The 24258-nt window shown below is 36.9% G+C and overlaps 1 protein-coding gene across 1 annotated transcript in view; it reads right to left on the reverse strand.

The window, feature by feature from the left end:
• The window catches only part of gbe1b (glucan (1,4-alpha-), branching enzyme 1b), a 197868-nt gene that overhangs the window by 26643 nt on the left and 146967 nt on the right, over positions 1-24258 (reverse strand). The window contains exons 13-14 of the mRNA XM_073817366.1: positions 16556-16575; positions 14485-14615 (exon numbers count right to left, since the gene is read on the reverse strand). Of these exons, the coding sequence (XP_073673467.1) occupies positions 14485-14615; positions 16556-16575 (151 nt within the window). The remainder of the gene's footprint in view (positions 1-14484; positions 14616-16555; positions 16576-24258) is intronic.

Consider the following 24258-nt stretch of genomic DNA (forward strand, 5'->3'; position numbering starts at 1 on the left):
ATAGATAGACTTTTTCTTTAACTTTGATTTCTTCTATGGCTTCTGCCTCTTTTGACTTTTTCTTCGACTTCAACTTTTTCTTCGACTTCTTCAACTTCTATGGCTTCTGCCTGTTCAACTTTTTCTTCGACTTCTACTTCTTCGACTTTTTCTACAGCTTATATCTATTCAAATATTCTTCGACTTCGTCCACTTTTCTATGGCTTCTGCCTCTTCGACTTTTTCTTCAACTTCTATTCATTTGACTTTTTCTTCGACTTCTACTTCGGATGAAGTGCTGTTACACAATGTTTGACCCTGTTTGCCTGCTATCTTTTCGAAGAACAGCCATTGATTAGTGGACAGTTTGCACTTTTTCTTCGACTTCATCGACTTGTTCTATAGCTTCTGCCTCTTTGACTTTTACATTGACTTCTACTTCTTGGACTTCTATGGCTTCTGCCTCTTAGACTTCTACTTCTTCGACTTTTTCAATATCTTGAGCCACTTTTTCCATTTGTCCACATACTTTTTCTTCAACTTCATCGATTTCTATGGCTTCTGCCTCTTCGACTATTTCTTAGACTTTGACTTCTTTTATGGCTTCTGCCTCTTTGCTTTCTACTTCTTCGACTTTTTCTATGGCTTCTGCCTATTCGACTTTTTCTTCGACTTCTACTTCTTCAACTTTTTCTATGGCTTCTACCTATTCGACTTTTTCTTCGACCTCATCGACTTCTATGGCTTCTGCCTCTTCGACTTTTTCTTCGACTTAGTCGACTTCTATGGCTTCTGCGTCTTTGACTTCTACTTCCGATGAAGTGCTGTTACACAATGTTTGACCCTGTTTGTCTGTTGTATTTTCAAAGAACAGACATTGATTAGTGGACAGTTTGCATGATGTATCATTATTGTTAGAAAAGCTGACAGATGGAAGATGTGAGGCATATTGTGACAAACTCCCTGATGAAATAAAACACATAAACCAGCCAACACTCAAAAATAGAGGTCCCAAAAGCCATAGAAATGACAATTTTGGGTTCCCAAAGAACCTTTCAGTGAGCAGTTCTTAAAAGAACCATTTTTTCTTAGTGTGAAGAACATTTTAGTAAAAAACCTTCCTACCACTGTAGAACATTTTGTGGTTCAATGGATGTTAAAAGTCCTTCATGGAACCATCAATACCAATGAAGAACCTTTATTTTTACAGGGATTTGACAGCTTGGCCAGGTATGGAGTCCATATTAAACCTGGATTAGGCTGGTCTTTTTAGCAGGGATATGCCTGCCTACCATTAGAAATGTATTTCCAAGCTGTTCTGAAACCAATAACGCTATTACCGATGCCAACATTTGATGTTGTGGCTCTAGAGGAAGAGCACCAGAAACAAGATGCAAGCAAGAAGTGCTGTGTTGCAGAATATCAGTTCCTCCCCATGTGGATTCGCACAGACGTCTGAGATCCATAAAAAGACATCTACAGGGAGACGGAGAGAGAAAGAGCATAAATAAGGCTCAGGGATCCTTTATAAAGAGGAAGTCTACCTTAAGCATTCACGCATTGATCAATAGCACCCATTCCCATTAGACAAGCATGAATGTCACCCAGGACCAAAGCATATGTGACAGGCAGCACAGAAACCAGCGCGCGCGAATGTGCCGGAAGAATACTAAAAGTATGTGTATGTGTGTAGATGAGCGGGAAAACGAACACACAAGACCCAGAATGGCTAATTCAATGTTCCCTGGCAAGCGTGCCAGTGTAACAGCAGTGGCTCTCCAGCTGAAATTGGCAGTTGGAGGCTTTTAGCAATTATGTTTTTGTTAGCACTTACAGATGCTTGTCTCGGAGGCCAGGCAGCGCTGGCGGTGAAGCACTGTAATCAACCAAGCCTTGCCGAACAAAGGGGAGGGCCTGAGATCAAAGTCAATTTGCTCACAGGAGGAAAAATAGCGTGCAAGGGGGTGACTGGTCTAAGGACTGTTGGACTCTGATGCGCTGATGACCTGAAGAAAATATGTGCATGATCGTGATTGGGAAGAGGTTCGTGGTATCGTGCCTCTCTCGTGCTAGTGGCAGCAGTAATGGTGGACTGATCTTTGAAGGGGCAAACGGGTCTAGGCACTGGGAAGCATTCTGCGACCAAATTTCAAAATGATGCAGTTGCGATGTATATTATCTCAGCTGTATTTGTATTCTTTTCTTGTAGCAAAGATTGGACGGATTTTACTGGGATGTTGAAAATAGGGCTGAAAGTTGGGCTGAAACTTTTGAAAAAAAATTGTGATTGTTAAGAAGTTTTGCTGGACTTTACAGGGATAGTTCACCCGAAAATGAAAATTCAATCAATAATTACTCACCCTCATGTTGTTCTAAACCTGTAAGACCGTTGTTCATCTTCAAAACACAAAGATATTGTGTGTTTGGAGGAGGAGGAATGCTGCCTATGACCCCAAGAACACCATCCCCACCATCAAACATGGAGGTGAAAACATTACGCTTTGGGGGTGCTTTTCTGCTAAGGGGACAAGACAACTGCACCACATCAAAGGGATGATGGACGGGGCCATGTACCATCAGGGCCAGGGTATTGAAGCCAGCCAGGGCATGGAAAATGGGTTGTAGATGGGTATTCCAGCATGACAATGACCCAAAACACATGGCCAAGGCAACAAAGGAGTGGCTCAAGAAGAAGCACATTAAGGTCCTGGAGTGGCCTAGCCAGTCTCCTGACCATAATCCCATAGAACATTTGTGGAGGGAGCTGAAGGTGCGAGTTGCCAAACATCAGCCTCGAAACCTTAATGACTTGGAGAGGATGTGCAAAGAGTGGAACAAAATTCCTCCTGAGATGTGTGCAAACCTGGTGGCCAACTACAAGAAACGTCTGACTTTCGTGATTGCCAAGTCATGTTTTGCGAAGGGGGTCAAATACTTATTTCACTCATTAAAATGCAAATCAATATATATATTTTTATTATTCATTTAAAGTGATAGTTCACCCAAAAACGAAAATTCTGTCATCATTTACTCACCCTCCCTTTGTTCCAAACCTGTATGAGTTTCTTTCTTCTGTTGAACACAAAAATATATATTTAGAAGAATGTTGCTAACCAAACAGTTGTAGCCATACTATTATTTTGCCATACTTTTGGTTGCCAACATTCTTCAAAACGTCTTCTTTTGTTCTTCTTCAACAGCTTAAATGATGAGTAAATGATGACAGAAATGCTATTTTTGGGTGAACTATCCCTTTAAATTAATATTTTATTCAGCAAAAACACATTGATTTTAGTGACATCGATGACTTTTGTAATTTCTCCATTTGAAATAAATGCTGTTCAGTTGAACTTTCTATTCATCAAATAATTCAGAATAAACATATCATGGTTTCCACAAACATATTAAGAAGCAAGCTGATTTGAACATCAATAGTAATAAGAAATGTTTTTTTAAGCAGCAAATAAGCAGAATAGAATGATTTCTGAAGACTGATTTCTTGGCGCTGAAGACTGGAGTAATAATGCTGAAAATTCAGCTTTACATTGCAAAAATAAAAAACATTTTGAAAATATATTAATCGACACCTATTATGCCACTTTTTTACAATAAGTAATAGAAGTCTCAGGTGTTCCCGAATGTGTCTGTGAAGTTTCAGCTCAAAATACCCCACAGATAATTTATTATATCATTTTGAAAATGACTATTTTGAATGGAAACAGAAACACGCTGTTTTCATGCATGCCTCTTTAAATGCAAATGAGCTGCTGTTCCCCACCCCCTTTTCTAGAATAGCGCCTGTACAGCTCTTACTGCCAAAAAAAAAAAAAAAAACTGTTTGGTTTGGATTATCATGTCTATATTGCTGAAATCATGCGTTTTAATGCCATATTAGTTCTTAAGTTATTTCATGTCTTATTGCGCTTAAACTGTCAAATACATACAAGTTCATGTTAAAAACACAAACAGAAACCACATGTATTAGTCTTGTCTCCTCTGAGGCTGGGACTCTAAATAGTGTTTTGTTGTCACTTGCGAAAACAAAATGGCGGTGCTGTGGGTTTAAACTTGCAGATTAAGGGGCGGTAATATTATAATAAAATCAGTGAAATCTGAGCGGCTCATTTTTTCATATGCTTGCAGAGAAAGGCTAACCGAAACAAAGTTACTGGGTTGTCCTATTTCATGTTTTCTAGGATGGTAGATACACTGGGGACCCGTTTATAGCACTTAAACATGGAAAAGTCAGATTTTCTAAAACCTAAACCTCTGAATGACAGTGTGTACAATATATGAGTAATAAATAAATAAAGTAGTGGAGTAAATCTTACATTTTTCATGTTTCCGGTTTCCAGCTTCTAGAATGATTTGGAGTAAGATCAGAAGTGGAAAACTGATCAATGTAAGTACAGTAGGTAGTTATGATTTGCTCTTCAAGAAACTAGATCTACTCAACCATAATAAGCCTGTATGACACTCTGACCCTCTTTACAACACTTTCATCTTCAACAGCAAAAATCATTCTATTGAGATCACCTATGTTCTGCTTCATACATTTCAATATGCATTTCCCTCCTTTCCATCCTTTATCACATTCATTACGCAATTTTTTTTGCGTATAAAGTCATCAAGCATCTTGGAGTTGAAAAGCACGCTGCTGTTTCGCCTGAGGACAAGCCTGTTACAGATTCAAGGAGGAATGCTGATATGCTTGAATTATTTAGAATGGCGTTCAGGTAAATGCCCCTGACAGATAATAGGAGAATGATGACCTGACACAATCACAGACGCCTGTTGGCACGCAGCGTATCAAAGACACATCAGGCCTGACAGGGTGTGCTTTCATGATGATACCCAACTGGGAATCCCATACCGAAATGTAATATATGTGCTTATATGAAATACCCATGTATTAAATACATGTCTTGTATATGCCATATCCATATATGATTCCTATTAGAAAATGGAACAATTTCATATATTGACATATAAGTCTACCCCATACAAAAATATATGTTTATGTATGTATAATACATGTATTGCCATATATGGAATGTATATAATTATTTTATATATGTGAGATATATGCAATTTTTTATTGTTATATACAAATTAGACATATGAAACCATATATTTCATGCATATTTAATATTTTAATATGTGATCTTTGATCTTTAAATACAGGACACATGTGAGACAACTACACTCTACAAAGTTGCAGTGCATTGCACATTTCACAACTTAAGCTTTAAATGTTAAATGGTACAGTAAGCTACACAAAGAAACATCTTTATTTAAACAAAAATTATTTAAATAGGAAAAAAAATGTTACTGACATGCACAATCAAACAGAAAAAAAGAAACAATTACATATATAACTGATCAAAACATTGAACAGGCATAAGAAACAAAACATCAATTGTAGTGGTCCAGCTAAAGGTCTACAGGTTTGTATTCCCACAGCTTGGTTAGTTTTTGGTTTATTGCCATCCCCAGAAGGCCCCAGGTGAAGAAATGTCTGGATTCCAGCATCTGTATATAAAAAAAAGATAAAAGTTAGATTTTGATAAGATAATTACAATAAATTACTTATATACTTAAGACTTGCAATCCAACATTGTACCAAAGTGATAAACTACTATAAGATGACAAATATACTGAATATTAAACAGTTGGTAAAGTTAAAGATTCTTTTAAAACTGCAGAATACTAATTATGTATATATGTTTGTAAGTTGTAATTGTAAAATATTCCCAGATACCACAAGGACATGGCAGAACAACAAAGCACAGCCTGCATGCCCATTCAAATAATATGTCTCTATATACATGAAGAACTAAAATATAGTAACCCAAATGCTCAATGACAGAGTTCACAGCTAAGGTTACAATTTAATTTGCTATTTAGCATCAATTAAATAAGGTGTTGACATTCATAATACCTAATATGTGCATCGTTTTGGCCTGGAGAAAACAGAGGTGGAAATATTACATGGATTTTTGAAAGACAATTTTGATTAAATCCCCTAAAATAAGGTCCACCGTTCACACAAACTCATAATCCTTTCACATTTTATTCTATGACATAAAAAAACACCAGTTAAACCCCACGTTTGATTCGTATTTTAATTTTTAAACTCTTATGTTTCTTAAAAAAGATGGTTGCTAACATGCTGCTAAATGGGACTACAGGGCCTGTCGGAGGCATTAAACGTCATCACGCCAAACAGTTTATCTATTTAATGTGTTTTGCATTGTAGTGTAATTAATAGTGCAATTAATTGTAGAATAATCAATTAATAGTTTCCCGAACCACATTTACTGCCTTTGTCACAGTGAAAGTGAAACTTTAATAATCTATAGTGCTTAAAGCCACGTTTAAGATAAATGTTTACGGCCATATGAAGCTGTTAGAAAGCAGATGGATTGAGGATTTTCTAGAAGCAAGGATAAAATAATATTTTGTGTACCCACCCTAACAAAATGATAGCTAAAATGTGGTACTTCATTCACTAAAATAAGTTTAATCTTACCATATCCAGACCTCTACAGTTATTTAATAGATTAAATGCACTAGAATTTTATAAAATAGTACACGGAGACATATTTTGTTGATTTGATTTGTCTACATATTTAACCTTTTCTGTGTACGCTCCATCATTCACTGCCATCCACATCTGCAGGTTCGGCCTCCATTTCTGTTTTCTGAGAATTTCGGGACTCATTACCTATTCATGGGACACAAACGAGAATAGCACAATTATCAGTAAAGATATGAACAAAATTTACTACGATAAATTAACCATATTTTTAAAACCCCATAAATCACATCCTTTAGTGTACTGTTACCTTTATGCAATGTACACAACATACATGTTCTTATGCACCCACTCTAGGCATGTCACTGACATGTCAATGCACTTGGTGCAATATAACCAAGTACTGTAATTTACTATATGAATTCAAGGTGCTTTTATTTAAATAATTCCATTTTTTGCAGTTTTATAGTTCTAGTCTAGACTACATCTCAGAGATAAACATTATAATTTTCCTCCGTTATTTTTGTCAGACAGCTTTAAATAATTTCCAAATGTGGCATTGCTTATCCAGTGAAAACAATGAGCTCACAGTATCTCCATACAGATTGTTCATTAACCTAACGTTACCCAGTAACGTTAGCTAAAATTAACTTTAATGCAAGCAAATTGCAAAACACATGCAGCTGTAATCATAACATCATATATAAAACAATGCAAGGGAATATTTAAAAAACTTATCTGCTCTACAATCATATAACACTTAGTTTCTATGAAATATTATTAGCGTAGGAATAAAGCGTTGAGTAAATTAGCATAAATTACCTGCACCGCTGCCACATTCAAAGGCGTTTTATCGTTTCCTCTCAGTGATGTCGGTCTGTCTTCGTGCCCGTCTATAAAATCATTGTTGTTTATTATGTGAATGTATTGGCACATTTGTTATCCTTCCACTTGCTAAGAAAAACATCTTACCGCAGATGACTTCATTGCCCAGCCATTGCTCAGACTCTGCCGTTAGCGCTGGTGAGTTTGAATTTTGGCGCATGCGCAGTAGCGGTATTCTGACATACGCACTCAATCGCTCATGTATTTTAATGAAATGCGTTTTAGTTCATTGATGATGACAGCACATATGGACAAACAGTTACATGAAGTGTTTTCCCCCTCAATAACTCTATAATACATTCGTTTTACTACAAGTAACTAGTACATTGGCATTTTTTGAACAGGTTATATATTCATCTGTATTTTTTCCCCAGAAAACTGAATTGAAACAATAAAGTTAAGCAAAAAAATATTTTGTTATGTGATTTACAATAAGCAGTATCTTTTAGGCATAAATGGTTAATAAACTTGCATAAATTCAATATATACATTGGTACTTTTGATATATATTGTTAACATATATGGTCTTATCATATAATACAATATACAATTTTAATATATATTGTAAACATATATGGTCATAACATGCAATACCATATAAAAGTTGACCATATATATACTTTCAATATATGTTTATATACAAATTGTACTATGGGAAATTCTTATATGTTATAAACATATATCTACATATATCCAGAAGATGTATATATGTGATAATAATATATTGCCCTATATTTAACATATATGAGAGTAGCACTTCTGATATAGGGACATATATGTCATATATTACATTTCGGTATGGGATCACAATACTCCATCCATCTGAATGGAGAGAAGCACCTGAAGAATGCACCCATCGAGAGCAGAGAACCAAAGATTGAGAGGAGAAATAAAAAAATGCATCGAAGGTTTGAGCTCCTGTCAAAAGCTGATGTCGACAGAATTTTAATGGCTGATGTTTGTGGTGGAGTGCTTAACTCAAGGGAAACTTTGTCTTCTTTTTTTGAAACGAGAGAAAGAGTCAGAGGAATAAAACTGCTGCTCATCCTGCTGAAAGAACATGGGAGAGACTTTTGAAGGTGTCGAAGTGCTTTATTTCTCTCTAGAATCCAAAGTCCTCTTCCTTGAAGCTTTTTTTTTGGCTTATACCTGTAGTAAAGTTTCAGTTTGCAACTCCAACTGTTTACAGAAATATGTAATTTGCAGCTGTCATCTGATGTGGTGGGAGCTCATGCCAAAGTTTATTTTAATGTGTAAACAGTCAAAAATCCTAATTTTGGCCCATTTTACACATGGTATTGAATGTAAGCGTAAACAGGCTCCAAAATGTTTTGTGCTCCAATGTTTCAGGGACACATTTGGCCTCATCGCTGCTGTAAACACAAATGCATCCTAATGTTCCAGACCAAAAAACAAAACAAAAAAAAAAACACACCTACTCATCTGTCATGCAAACTATTCGGCTTAAGAAAATAACGCAAAAAATCATCCAAGCTGAGCATTTGTGAAGTTATACGTAACTTCTCAAGTTTGCCTATTATCACAAAACAAAGACGAAGATAGGAGTTCAACTGAAATTTCAACATACCGTATTTGTGGTAATATTAGACATTTCAAATCAAATTGATCAACAAGTGAAGTAATTCATGATCATATGAATCAACATTATAAAATGAGAAAACAAATATTTATAATTACAAAAAGAATGTATGATTGAATCATTAATCATTTATTCATAATAAACAATTATTAGTAGTAGCAGCATTACAGATAATATTATTTGTAATTAATATTATAATTATATTGTTAAATTTACACATTTATTAATTTAATAAAACATTTGGTAAATAAATAAACAGGGAATAAATACAGTGTTCATGATTTGCTGTTGTTGCTATAATACTAATACTGATAAATGATTAATTATTATGAATAGTATTACTACTAATATTATTAATTAATAATATTATGACTATATTCTACAATTAATTTATTTAATAAACATATTTGGTTAAATTTTGGGAATACTACAGTGTTCATGATTTGCTGTTGTTTCTATAACAACAACAACAACAACAACAACAACAACAACAACAACAACAACAACAACAATAATAATAATAATAATAATAATGATAGTAGTAGTATTACTAATACAATTATTTATTTTTAATATTATGATTATATTATTAATGTATTAATCATTTATTTATTTAATAAACATATTTGGTTAATTAATTATTGGGAACAACATCAATATTCATGAATTGCTGTTGTTCAACAACATTAGTAATAATAATAATAATAAATAATAATAATACATTATTACTAGCAATATTACTACTAATATTTATTTATTATATCCATACTACAGTGTTCATGATTTACTGTTGTTTCTATAATTATAACAATAAAAGTAATAATAATCAATAAATGATTAATGATTAATTATTATTATTAGTATTACTAATAGAATTATTTATTTTTAATATTATGATTATCTTATAGTAGTAGGAGTAGTAGTAGTAGTAGTAGTAGTAGTAGTATAACAGTTATTTGCTGCAATAATGAGGCATATTGTATATGTGGACCAAATCAAGTCATTTTTGCAACAGTAAAATGTCCAACAAAATATTTTGGTTTGCAGTGAGATCATGTGAAACATCATGCAATAGAAGTTGAACTACAATTTTAAAATGTCATGTTTGCAGGAAATTTTTAAATATAGCATTATTAAGGGACAATATTTTGTTGTATTTGTGTATTTTTGAATCCAAATCAAACCCATTTGAGATGCAGGACAGTCATATGGAATTATGGGTACATAACAGTCCCCTGTAGCTCCCTGCTCACTCTAAACAAAACAAAAACACACAAGCCCCTTTCACTCTCACATATCTAAAGATACATTGTGTTAGTAAGTCTTCACCCGACTCATCTGATACGTCTAACAGACAGACGACTGTGAGATAATGTAGAGAAATATGGATGCATATGCACAGATATATGTGCATGAGATGGTTGGGCTTTAATGAAAAAGCACTCTGGACTCGTTGGGTCAGACTTGTTTACCTCTTCTGACACAGAGTGGCACTTTCATCTGTCTTCTGCTCTAATTGGACGCTCTGCTTCTACTCTCCTTTTTCGAGCACGGTTACCTTATCGACACACAAACGTGCCGGCACGCACACACTGTAACGCCAGGCAAATTCGCCTGCGTGTTTACCTCTTGCGCTCATAATGACAGCTATTTCTGCGGCTTCTCAGCTGTTTGCATCTGAAAGCTTGGCTCTCCTTCACTCCCCTGCTGAAAACACTTCCTTGCAGTTTCACACCGACACGGATGCGGCTAAACCTGTTGTACACAATCAAAGACTTCAATGAATATTCTGTCATCATTTACTCACCCTCGTGCTGTTGCAAAGTTAACTTTCAGTCGTTTGTTACACAAAAGCTATTGTAGTCTTCAGAAGACTTGCCGCAAGTCATACGGACCACTTTTATGGCATTTTTTGAAACCAGAATAATATTAAAACGTATTCAAAATTGAACTTCACTGAACTTCACATAGGTTTGGAATGACTTGAGAGTGAGTGAGTGATAGATAGATAATAAGGCTCTGTATGGCTGTGTACTATATATTTATTGCTTTGGCAACATTGTGGTATGTTACACAGGCATGCCAATAAAGCTCTTTTGAATTGCATTAAACTGACAGACAGAGAGATGGAAAGACAGGTACATAGATGGATAGACAAACACACAGACAGAAAGACGGAGACAGACATACAAATGGATAGACAGACAGAAAGACAGAAAGACAGACGAATGGATGGATAGATAGACAGACAGACGGATATAAAGACAGACCAACAGAGCGACGGAAACAGACATACAGATGGATAGACAGACCGAGACACAGACATACAGATGGATAGACAGAAAGACAGACAGATGGATAGACAGAAAGACAGAAAGACAGACAGACAGACAGACAGACAGACAGACAGACAGACAGACAGACAGACAGACAGACAGACAGACAGATAGATAGATAGATAGATAGATAGATAGATAGATAGATAGATAGATAGATAGATAGATAGATAGATAGATAGATAGACAGACAGACAGACAGACAGACAGACAGACAGACAGACAGACAGACAGACAGACATACAGACAGACAGACAGACAGACCAACAGACAGATGGATGGATGGATGGATGGATGGATGGATGGATGGACGGACGGACGGACGGACAGACAGATGGATGGACGGACGGACGGACGGACGGACAGATGGATGGATGGACTGACGGACGGACGGATGGAAGGACGGAAAGACAGACAGACAGACAGACGGACGGACGGACGGACGGACGGACGGACGGACGGACGGACAGACAGATGGATGGATGGATAGATAGACAGACATACCAACAGACAGATAGACCAACAGACGAATATACAGACAGACAGATGGATAGACAGACGACAGACATACATACAGATGGACGGATAAACATACAGATGGATAGACAGACAGACAGACAGACAGACAGACAGACAGACAGACAGACAGACAGACAGACAGACAGACGGATGGATAGATAGACAGAGAGACAGACAGACAGATCAATAGACAGATATACAAACAGACAGACCAACATACATACAAACGAATAGACAGAGAGATGGATAGACAGAAAGACAGACAGAAAGACAGACATACAGACAGACAGACAGACAGACAGACAGACAGACAGACAGACAGACAGACAGACAGACAGACAGACAGATAGATAGACAGACCAACAGATGAATATACAGACGGATAAATAGACAGAGAGACAGACAGACCAACAGATATACAAACAGACAGACCAACAGACATACAGACGGATAGACAGACAGATGGATAGACAGAAAGACAGACAGAAAGACAGATATATAGACAGACAGACAGATAGACAGACATATAGACAGACAGACAGACAGACAGACAGACAGACAGATGAATATAAAGACGGATAGACAGACCACAGACATACATACAAACGAATAGACAGATAGATGATAGACAGAAAGACAGACAGATGGCTGGAAGGATGGATGGATAGACAGACAGATGGATATATAGATGGATAGACAGACAGACAGACAGATGGATGGATAGATAAACAGGCATAACCAACAGACAGATAGACCAACAGACGGATATACAGACAGACAGACAGACAGACAGACAGACAGACAGACAGACAGACAGACAGACAGACAGACAGACAGACAGACAGACAGACAGACAGACAGACGGATGGATGGATGGATAGATGGATAGACAGACAGATAGATAGATGGATGGATGGACGGACGGACAGACATACAGACAGATGGATGGATATACAGACAGACAGACCAACAGAGCGACGGAAACAGACATACAGATGGATAGACAGACAGACAGACAGACAGACAGACAGACAGACAGACAGACAGACAGACAGACAGACAGACAGACAGACAGACAGACCAACAGACAGACCAACAGACAGACGGGGACACAGACATACAGATGGATAGACAGAAAGGCAGATGGATAAAAAGAAAGACAGATGGATAGACAGACAGACAGACAGACAGACAGACAGACAGACAGACAGACAGACAGACAGACAGACAGACAGATGGTTGAATAGACAGAAAGAGAGAGACAGACGGACGGACGGACAGACAGACAGACAGACATACCAACAGACAGATGGATGGATGGATGGATGGATGGATGGATGGACAGACAGACAGATACATGGATAGACAGACGGATGGATAGATAGACAGACATACCAACAGACAGATAGACCAACAGACGAATATACAGACAGACAGATGGATAGACAGACGACAGACATACATACAGATGGACGGATAAACAGACAGACGGACAGACAGACAGACAGACAGACAGACAGACAGACAGACAGACAGACAGACAGACAGACAGACAAATGGATAGATAGATGGATAGAAAGACAGACCAACAGACAGATATACAAACAGACAGACCAACAGACATACAGATGGATAGACAGACAGATGGATAGACAGACAGATGGACAGACAGACAGACAGACAGACAGACAGACAGACAGACAGACAGACAGACAGACAGACAGACGATTGATAGATGGATGGATAGATGGATAGACAGACATACAGACAGACAGACAGATAGATGGACGGACGGACGGACGGACGGACGGACAGACAGACAGACAGACAGACAGACGGATGGATATACAGACAGATAGATATATAGATGGATAGACAGACATATGGACGGATGGATGGATAGATAAACAGGCATAACCAACAGACAGATAGACCAACAGACGGATATACAGACAGACGGACGGACGGACGGACGGACGGACGGACGGACGGACGGACAGACAGACAGACAGACAGACATATAGATAGATGGATGGATAGATGGATAGATAGATAGACAGACAGACCAACAGACAGATATACAGAGAGAAAGATGGATAGACAGATGAGACATACATACAGATGGATAGACAGATGACAGATATACATACAGACGGACAGACAAACAGACAGACAGACAGACAGACAGACAGATGGATAGATAGATGGATAGACAGACAGACAGACAGACAGACCAACAGACAGATAGACCAAAAGACAGATGGATAGATAGATGGACAGACAGAAAGACAGACAGAAAGACAGATAGACCAAAAGACAGTAGATAGACAGACAGACAGACAGACAGATGGACAGACAGACAGAGAGATAGATTATTGTTTATATTCTATTATAGTATTTATTAATATTTTGTTTTTGTTTTTATATTTTCAGTTTACATTTTAATTTTAGTCTACATTTTAGTAACTTTGCTATGTCATTTGTCATTTTTATTATTCTTTTTTATTTATTTATTTTTTTAATTGTAGCTAATAACAACCCTGCTTTTCTCTTATTAAATATTAAATATTTGAGAGCTGTATTACAAAGCTGCGATCAGACGGAGCATCTACAGAGATGAAGGATACTTCCCCGGCGGTCCCACTGCCACTCTGTAGTTGCTGTAGCTGTTGGTTGGGTGAAAGTTGAAGATGAAGATGACGTTAGCCCTCTCGAAGACGATCACCTTGTCTCCCTCGTGCTTGGCACTGATGTAAGCCTATAGAGAGACACAAATCAAAGATTCAGCCCAGTGGGATTGCATGAGATTTGTGTGCTTTTAATCACACATGTTCTGTATCTCAGTCTCTGCAAGTTTGATCTTCAGCAGTGACATTGTGGTTCCCATCTGTACGGATATTGTTGAAAATCCTACAACTTTTCATGCCCCATGTATGAACTCACTGCTAATCATCCCGACGTTATTAAACTTGTGTTCTGTGAGATGGATTTTGAGAAGCATTTTACAGGACGTCTCTCACTGTATGCAAGAAATTTCATTTAAAGTAAAATAAATTAATAAATAAAATGCAATACAAATAAAATGAGAGTCAATAAAAAAAGACAAATAATAATAAAAAAAATATAAATAAATATTAATTATTGCAAAATAAATACTTTTGAGAAAACAATGAGAAATTCATTCATTCTTAAAGTTAAATAGAAAATTTTTTTGTGTAAAAAAATCCATTGTGATTTACTATTTTAAACAATATTTATTTATAAATAAGTAATGAATTGTTTATAAATAGTAAGCTAAAAGTTTCATAGTATGCAAAAACAAATAATAATAATAATAATAATAATAATAATAATAATTTGGCTAAATAAGAATAGATTAAATAAAAGATGAAACACATAAAATAAATAATAATAAAACAATAATAATATTTAAAAAAATAAAAAATAAAATAAAATGTATTACACTTACAATTTATTTATTTGTACTATAAAATAAATAATCACAAGTTTTAAAAGATTTATGATTGAACATGCATATAAATAAATAAAAAATAATACATTTTGAAACAAAACATAAAAAATATTTAGCATTTTTTATTTATTATATTATTACGTTATTAATCTTAAGATTAAATAAATACAAAAATAAAATGCATAATTATTAAAAAAAAAATATTGGGAATGGCTAAAGCAAATGTATGGCTTGTTCTTTATTTAAAACAAAAATAAACCATAAATTATCTTTGTGATTAATTATTTTTCAAAAATTTAATTATTTAATTTTTTTGTCGTCATTTTAGATGCAGTATATTGGAGAATTTGTGGCCCAGATCAGCTTATTTTTGCAACCGTAAAATTTCAAATGAAATAAATATCGAGAAGCAAGAAGAATATTTTCAAAGGATCCATCCACTGAAGATCTTTCTCCCTACAAAACACAGACCCTTCAAACTACTCAAACTCCAAACTTTTGAAGTGTGGGATTTTTTTCATCCAACTGAAATCCAGAGATGACACTCTTGGGGCAAAACCGCAACTCACTGTCAGCAGCAGATGACTGCCAATGATTTAGCTGGTTTCCAGCAGAAAGACGAGTCTGTAGCGTGCCATTACCAGAGATTATCAATGTCACTCTGCCCCACTATTTTTAGTGGTCCAGACCCTGAGCCAATTTGGGAACTGAATATGAAAGAAAGATAAGAAACACTCATACTGAACATAGAAGACACCCAGATGAAGGAGCCAGAATAGTTTTACTCAGGATTCATCTGCATTGATGAAAACTTGAAATGCCTGCTGAGTGGCGCTATAACTCTTATGATCTGTGACGTTTTAACAAACTTTCCTTTTGGCATCTTCCTTTTTAACACCCTGTTTGGTTCAGTTCCAACGATACTGCAATCTCATAATGGCTCCAGGAGTAAATTTTTACATTTTACACATTTTTAGTGGTAAAAAAACTAAATGTATGTCACTTAGCATTCAGCTGATTCAGCTTTTTTCTTCTTAACTTTTAAAGGAAGGTCTGAAGAACAAATAATGTTTAAATTAGAAATGTATCTTGCTTCACTCTATCAAAACAATTGCATTAAGCAAACCAGCCTGAGTGACATAAATATTAATTAATTAATGCCTGTAACTCAAGAAGTATTAAAATATCTCGATATTATTTTAAATTCTGGTGCTTTATAAACTTACTTTCATGAGTGTCTGCAGAGCTGTTAGGAGAGGTGGTGGTGTAGCAGCTCTTTTTAAAGATGTCTATCAATACAAGCAAGTGTCATTTGGTCAGTACATGTCTTTTGAATATCTTTTGAATAATGCTGAAAGGGGCTCCACGCATTCTATTTATCATTATTTACAGGCCCCCAAAATACTGTCCAGTCTTTGTTGATGAGTTCACAGAACTGCTATCAATGATTTGTTCAGAGTTTGACTGTTTTGCTATTGCAGGGGATTTTAATGTTCACATAGAAAATGCAGAAATCAAAACCACAAAAGAAATTATAACGGTTTTGAACACTTTTGACCTGATTCAGCATGTGCATGGGCCTACACACAATCGTGGACACACTCTTGATTTACTCATCAGTAAGGGTCTAAACATTTCATCCACTGTTATCAAGGATGTAGCACTATCTGATCACTTCTGTATTTTCTTCGATATATTGATCTCTGCTCCTAATGAATCTAGATCTGTCTCTGTCAGAAAGAGATGCATTAACGATAACACGAGTGTGCTATTTATGAAGGCTATATCTTCAATGCCAAGCATTTCTGCAGACTCTGTTGATCTTCTCCTGGAGTCCTTTGACTCAAAAGTTAAGAATGTCATTGATGACATTGCACCTGTAAAAATCTGAATTTCTGGCAAACAGAAATCGCCGTGGAGAAAATCAACAGCAGTACAGAGTATGAAAAGACAATGCAGAAAAGCTGAGCGGATGTGGCGGAATACGAAACTCGAAATTCACTATAGCAGGGGTTTTCAAACCTGTCCTGGAGCCTCCCCTGCCCTGCACATTTTGCTTGTCTCTCTCATCTAATACACCTGATTCAAATCATCAGCTCATTAGTAGAGACTGCAAGACCTGAATTGGGTGTGCCTAATAAGGGAGACATACAAAATGTGCAGGGCAGGGGAGGCTCCAAGACAGGTTTGAAAACCCCTGCACTATAGCATCTATAAAGACAGCCTTCATGCTTTCAATGCTGAACTAGGTAAAGCTAGACAAATGTTCTTCTCAAACCTTATAAACAGGAACTTAAACAACAATCGCACTCTTTTTGCTACCGTTGAGAGACTGACAAACCCCCCTAAGTCAGATCCCTAGTGAACTGCTCTCCGACAGCAAGTGCGATGAATTTGCTTCCTTCTTTTCTGAGAAGATCAATAATATCAGAAAGACAATTAGCACACCCTCAAGTTATGCAGAGGTCAGACAGATTCGACCGCAATTTCAAAAAGAAGTCATTATGTCTACTTTTGAAGCAATCGATAGCAACATTTTGGAAGAAACAGTACAGCACCTCAAATCGTCAACCTGCCCCCTTGACACACTTCCCACATCTTTTTTCAAAAGTGTGCTTAACTGTTTAGAAGCTGATCTCTTAGAAGTGGTGAACACCTCACTTTTTCTGGGACTTTTCCAAACTCCCTGAAAACTGCAGCTGTTAAGCCCCTTCTGAAAAAGAGAAATCTTGATAACACCATATTGAGCAACTATAGACCAATATCAAATCTTCCTTTCATAGGCAAGATTATTGAAAAGGTTGTTTTCAATCAGCTGAATCACTACGTAAAATCAAATGGATACCTGGACCATTTCCAATCTGGTTTCAGACCACATCATAGCACAGAGACAGCGCTCATTAAGATAATAAATGATATTCGCCTAAATTCAGACTCTGGCAAAATATCAGTGCTGGTATTACTAGATCTCAGTGCTGCATTTGACACTGTCGATCATAACATTCTTTTAGATAGACTGGAAAACTGGGTCGGGCTTTCTGGGATGGTTCTCAAATGGTTCAGGTCATACTTAGAAGGGAGAGGCTATTACGTAAGTATAGGAGAGCATAAGTCTAAGTGGACGTCCATGACATACGGAGTCCCACAAGGCTCAATTCTGGCGCCGCTGTTATATCAGCCTGTATATGCTCCCACTAAGTCAAATAATGAGAAAGAACCAAATTGCATATCACAGCTGCAGATGATACCCAGATTTACCTAGCCTTATCGCCAAATGACTACAGCCCCATTGACTCCCTCTGCCAATGCATTGATGAAATTAACAGTTGGATGTGCCAAAACTTTTTACAGTTAAACAAGGAGAAAACGGAAGTCATTGCATTTGGAAACAAAGATGAAGTTCATAAGGTAAATACGTACCTTGACGCTAGGGGTCAAAAAACAAAAAATCAAGTCAAGAATCTTGGTGTGATTCTGGAGTCAGACCTCAGTTTCAGTAGTCATGTTAAAGCAGTAACTAAATCAGCATACTATCATCTTAAAAACATTGCAAGAATTAGATGTTTTGTTTCCCGTCAAGACTTGGAGAAACTTGTTCATGCCTTTATCACCAGCAGGGTGGACTATTGTAATGGTCTCCTCACCGGCCTTCCCAAGAAGACCATTACACAGCTGCAGCTCATACAGAACGCTGCTGCCAGGATTCTGACTAGAACCAAAAAATCAGAGCATATTACACCAGTCCTCAGGTCCTTACACTGGCTTCCAGTTATGTTTAGGATAGATTTTAAAGTACTTTTACTTGTTTATAAAGCACTCAATGGCCTAGGACCTACATACATTGCAGATATGCTCACTGAATATAAACCTAACAGACAACTCAGATCACTAGGATCGAGTCAGTTAGTAATATCAAGGGTTCACACAAAACAAGGGGAATCCGCTTTTAGCTATTATGCCGCCCGCAGTTGGAATCAGCTTCCAGAAGAGATCAGATGTGCTAATACATTAGCCACATTTAAATGCAGACTCAAAACTCATCTGTTCAGTTGTGCATTTATTGAATGAGCACTGTTCTACGTCCGAACAGATTGCATTATTTTATGTATAATCATTTCACTGTATTAATTAATTTTAAATCATTTTTTTTAAAATCATCTTAAATGTTCTTAAATTTTGTTTTTATTGTTGTGATTATTATAAATTTGTATGATTTTTATGCTATTATGATTTTAATTACTTTTATGTACAGCACTTTGAATTACCATTGTGTATGAAATGTGCTATATAAATAAACTTGCCTTGCCTTGCCTTGCCTAGTCTTCATTTTTAAGGCCCTATATGTTTTAATCCCAGAGATATGAGGAGCCCAATGTGATTCAGTGACACCATTTTTAGTGTCACATACAAAGTCAATGCAAAGACGTGGATAGAGGCGAATTGATGCCGAGTAACGCACCACGATATTTGCCTTAATCATGTGAAAATTTGCATGACGCCAGTCATCGAAGAACTTATTGACACGTTTGTATCAGAAAAAAGAAAAGAGCATTATTGTAGCCCAACATTTGTGATATACAGTATATGAGGGAATGGCATCACGTTCTGCTTCTGAATGTACAGTACATAATGGAATCCATGTTTCCCTCAATGAACTGCAGACCATGATGCTACCACCACCATGCTTGACTGCAGGTATTCCTCAACAGGGCATCGCCACACATGCTGGACACCATCTGAGCCAAACAAGTTTATTTTATAGTCTCATCAGATCACAGGACATGGTTCCAGTAATTCATCCTTTAGGACAGGTTGTCTTCAGCAAACTGTTTGCAGGCTTTCTTGTGAGCCAGCTGAGTCAGATAAATCTTCCTTCTGGGACGATGCCTATGCAAACCGACTTGTTGCAGTGTGCGGCGTATGATCTGAGCACTGACAAGAGGAGTGTACTAAATTTTTTGAGACACTGTAGATATCTGGAGCACAGAAAACAAATAAAATCAGTTGTAGTGGTAGTTGTACATACAGTAGTAAAATGTAACACACACACATTAATAACGGATTAATACTTATCCGCCTCTGGATGATGCTGTGATCCCAGATACATCAGCGTTTGGCTTTCTAGCATATTTAGGACCTCGGCAACAAGTACAAAGCAGTGACCGTAGCTATCTCCACTATGGTTGATCACACAATGTTTTTATTTGTGCGATTTGTTTAATCTAAAGTGAGTGAAGCAATGCGCATATTACCTCCGCGTCTGGTGTGAACACACCATTTCTTCTATTTGGATTTTGTTGTTCATGATGAGAGAACTTGTGAGAGTGCCAGGGTTGCCAGATTTTCATAGCAAAATTGTTACTTAAAGGGGTCCTATTATGCTTTTTCACTTTTTGAAGAACTACAAAGAACGGCTCCTTTGGACTACAGCTTTTGTTTTCCAGATGCTATGATGTCACAACATGGTCCAATAGAATATAATTCAAATAAATCCCGCCTACGGAAATTCGAATCGTTGGCAGGTGGAGTAGGAATGAGGTGGGGGATTCGCCTAACTATAGCGATGTAGCATGGACAGCCGCTTCTGGGATGCTTCAGCGAGCTGCAGGGCGGCTCGTATAAACGTAAGCATTGACTAAAGTGTCCGCAAACTGCTCCGGTAGCTGTGCTGGAGCCGCGCCGCTGATGTGTGCAGTATAGAGGATTGAAACACATGCACAGCCGTGGCTGATGTAAACACAAGCATTGACTAGAGTGACGATCACCGGTGGTCGCGTCAGAGCTGCGCCGTAGACGTGTGCAGTGTGTAGTAAGAGATTTATTCATTATACAATGTAAATAGCTTCACTAGCCTTATGCTGGAGCTGGTTTCGGGCATGTAAATAATTACATAAATTACAACACAGTAGGACTGCTAACCAATCACAACACATTTCATTTTTCGGAAGGCAGACCTTCATTAAACTAGAACTAATCGAGCCACTTGTGCCAGCCTGGGGAGAAAGCTATTGTAATAATGTAAATTATGTGAAAAATAAAGCTTTTTTTCGAACCACCAAGCATGAGAGCATGTTCTAGAGCAGCGGTTCCCAATTCCAGTCCTCCCGCCCCACCGCTCTGCACATTTTGCATGTCTCTCTTAGTTAACACACCTGTTTCAGATAACCAGCTCATTAGAAGTGAGGTCCGTGCAGGAACTGCGATCCGATTGACATGGTCCCTGCAAAGTGTTCATTGCTCCCTAAGCGGGGGAAATCTGTTTACTATACTTCGAAACATTCATTCACATATTTGCGCTACGCCACCGCATGTAGCGTCTTCACACACAGATGAAACTTACTAGAGAAGTGTGACATAAGTGCATCTGTAAATAAATGCATTTTAAATTTACATCTCGCACGCTTTAATGACCTTCAAATGGAACACATACGCTCGCTTCGAACTAATGAATAATGGCGGAATATCCTGTGATGTCCACTTCGAAGGGCAGTAACGTTGGAATAGAACAAACGTCGGAAGCGATGCGTGAAACACACAAAATGTGCAGAGCGGTGGGTCGCGAGGACTGGAATTGGGAACCGCTGTTCTAGAGCACCCTAAAACAAAATAAAGACTTTGTAAAAGAGCATAATAGGACCCCTTTAAAACTTACCCGAAACTAACCTAGTTGTGTTTCGGTGGGGGTGCCTCTGGGGGGTATTCACATTCACATTCCTGGGGCTAAATATCCCGTTATTGGGGTCGCTTCAACCCGTGGAAATGAAATAAAAAACAACCCACGGCAACAGTGTTATAATAGCCCAATTCCTGCGGGAAAACCACAGACTTGGAAACACTGGAAAAGGCAGACTTCAGTCAAAACTCTGGCGCTTCAGCGACAACTAATCTGAATGTCTCTGATTGATTACTGCATTTATAAGCCCAACAGAAACGTGTGTGATTAGTTAGAATGCTCAACACTGCAAAAAAATGCGTACAAAGGAGTTTGATGCAAACTGGGCATTTTACTTTAATCACAACAACTGTAATAGATTTAGTTTGATTATGCAGGGGCCTTTATTAAAAATTTGAAGGGAAAATTATTTGTCACTTTGGTGGAATTTTTGTTCCCAAGCCCCAGTTAACGTCTGACCCTGATGCTTAGCCTGTGCTAACCAAAAACTGAACTGGTAAGATTCATTAGAACATGTTGAAGACATGTTAGAGCATTTTTTAAATAATCATTTTCATGTATGTTTGTTACTATGATGGAAACAAACCTCAGTATTGAAGCAACCTTCAAATGTCTGCTGATAAACATTAGAAACCATCACAGAATTTGTATGGGAATTGGACTGGTTTTAATGGAAACTGTAATGGTGCTTGTTGGTCTCTACTGGTAATTGGTAAGCTTCTATTGGCTTGTTAAAACCACAAAATCCTAATGGAGTATGTCCCAAAACTACATTTTTGAATGGTTTCAATGGTTAAAAGTTGATGGTTTGTAGTGTTTGTAATGGTATTTGTAGTGGAAATTGCTGTGATGGTTTCTATTGTTTTTTTTTTTGTTTTTTTCAGCAGGGTATGCCAATTTGCTTTTAAAATGTGCAGTAAGCAACAGCTACAACTATGCGGTAGTCCAGCCTCATATTTTTTTCTCCTCATTCATCAAAACAGTCATAAGTACTGGTCAGTCCTAAAAAACACCCTTTCATTTTTCATAACAATGTGTGTGTGTGTGGATTTAAGCACATAAATCTAGTCCAAAACATTCATCTAGCATTTCTCTTCACATGCAAATATTTTGTATATTTAATATATTTCAGAACACAAATCTACTATTATTCATTTGTAAAGTACAAGGATCGAATGAAGGATGGGCTACACCAGATTCCAGTAGGCGTTCATCATTCTGTGTAATCGTAACATGAGTCTTGCATTTTGGAGGAATTTACTGTAAACACTCTAGATCTGAGGGGGTAACATTTTCATCGACATGGCTGGCACAAAAGCAGATCCTTTGAAGTAGACATATAAGTGAGGAGGTGAGGCAATGCTCTTCACTGTCATGATATACTGGCGCCAAACTGCTGCACAGGAGATAATGTGTGTTATGGAGTGCTGGAACTATATCCCTCAGTGCATTCACAAACAGCTTTAGTGTTTTGATAGAGTTTCCCGTCACGCCTGGTTTCATTTCATCGCTAAAAGTATGGAGGGGCAAGAGTGAAAATGAAAATTCTGTCATTAATTACTCACCCTCATGTTGTTACAAACCCGTAGGACCTTTGTTTATCTTCAGAACACAAATTAAGATATTTTTGATAGAAAATATCTTCATTAGTGTTATGAAGAGGAACAAAGGTCTTTTGGGTTTAGAACGACACAAGGGTTAATAATTAATGACAGAATAACAGGGGTTGGAGGTTTGCAGATTCTGTGAAAATTTTTTTTTTATGAACTGGTAATGCTTCAGCTGTTTTAAGCAATATAATTTTAAGATATTTAAGAAAATATTGACCAAACAACATCCAGGACTATTTCATAGTTTCTCATTTATTTTTAACAATAAACTATCAACTATTCCTCAAAAAAAAAAAATACAAACAACAGTGAGACCATCTAAAAAAAGGAACATATACACTGCCGCTTAAAAGTTTGTGATTAGTAAGATTTTTAATGGTTTTTAAAGACGTTTCTTATGCTCATCAAGCCTGCATTTATTTGATCAAAAATACAGAAAAAAAAAATATTGTGAAATATTATTTAAATTTAAAATAACTGTTTTCTATGTGAATATATTTTAAAATGTAATTTATTTCTGTGATACAAAACTACATTTTCAGCATCATTAATCCAGTCTTTAGTGTCATGATCCTTCAGAAATCATTCTAATATGCTGATTTATTATCAATGTTGAAAACAGCTGTGCTGCTTAAAATTTTTTTGA

The sequence above is a fragment of the Garra rufa genome, chromosome 14 (genome assembly GCF_049309525.1).
Source record: "Garra rufa chromosome 14, GarRuf1.0, whole genome shotgun sequence".
Taxonomy (NCBI): domain Eukaryota; kingdom Metazoa; phylum Chordata; class Actinopteri; order Cypriniformes; family Cyprinidae; genus Garra; species Garra rufa.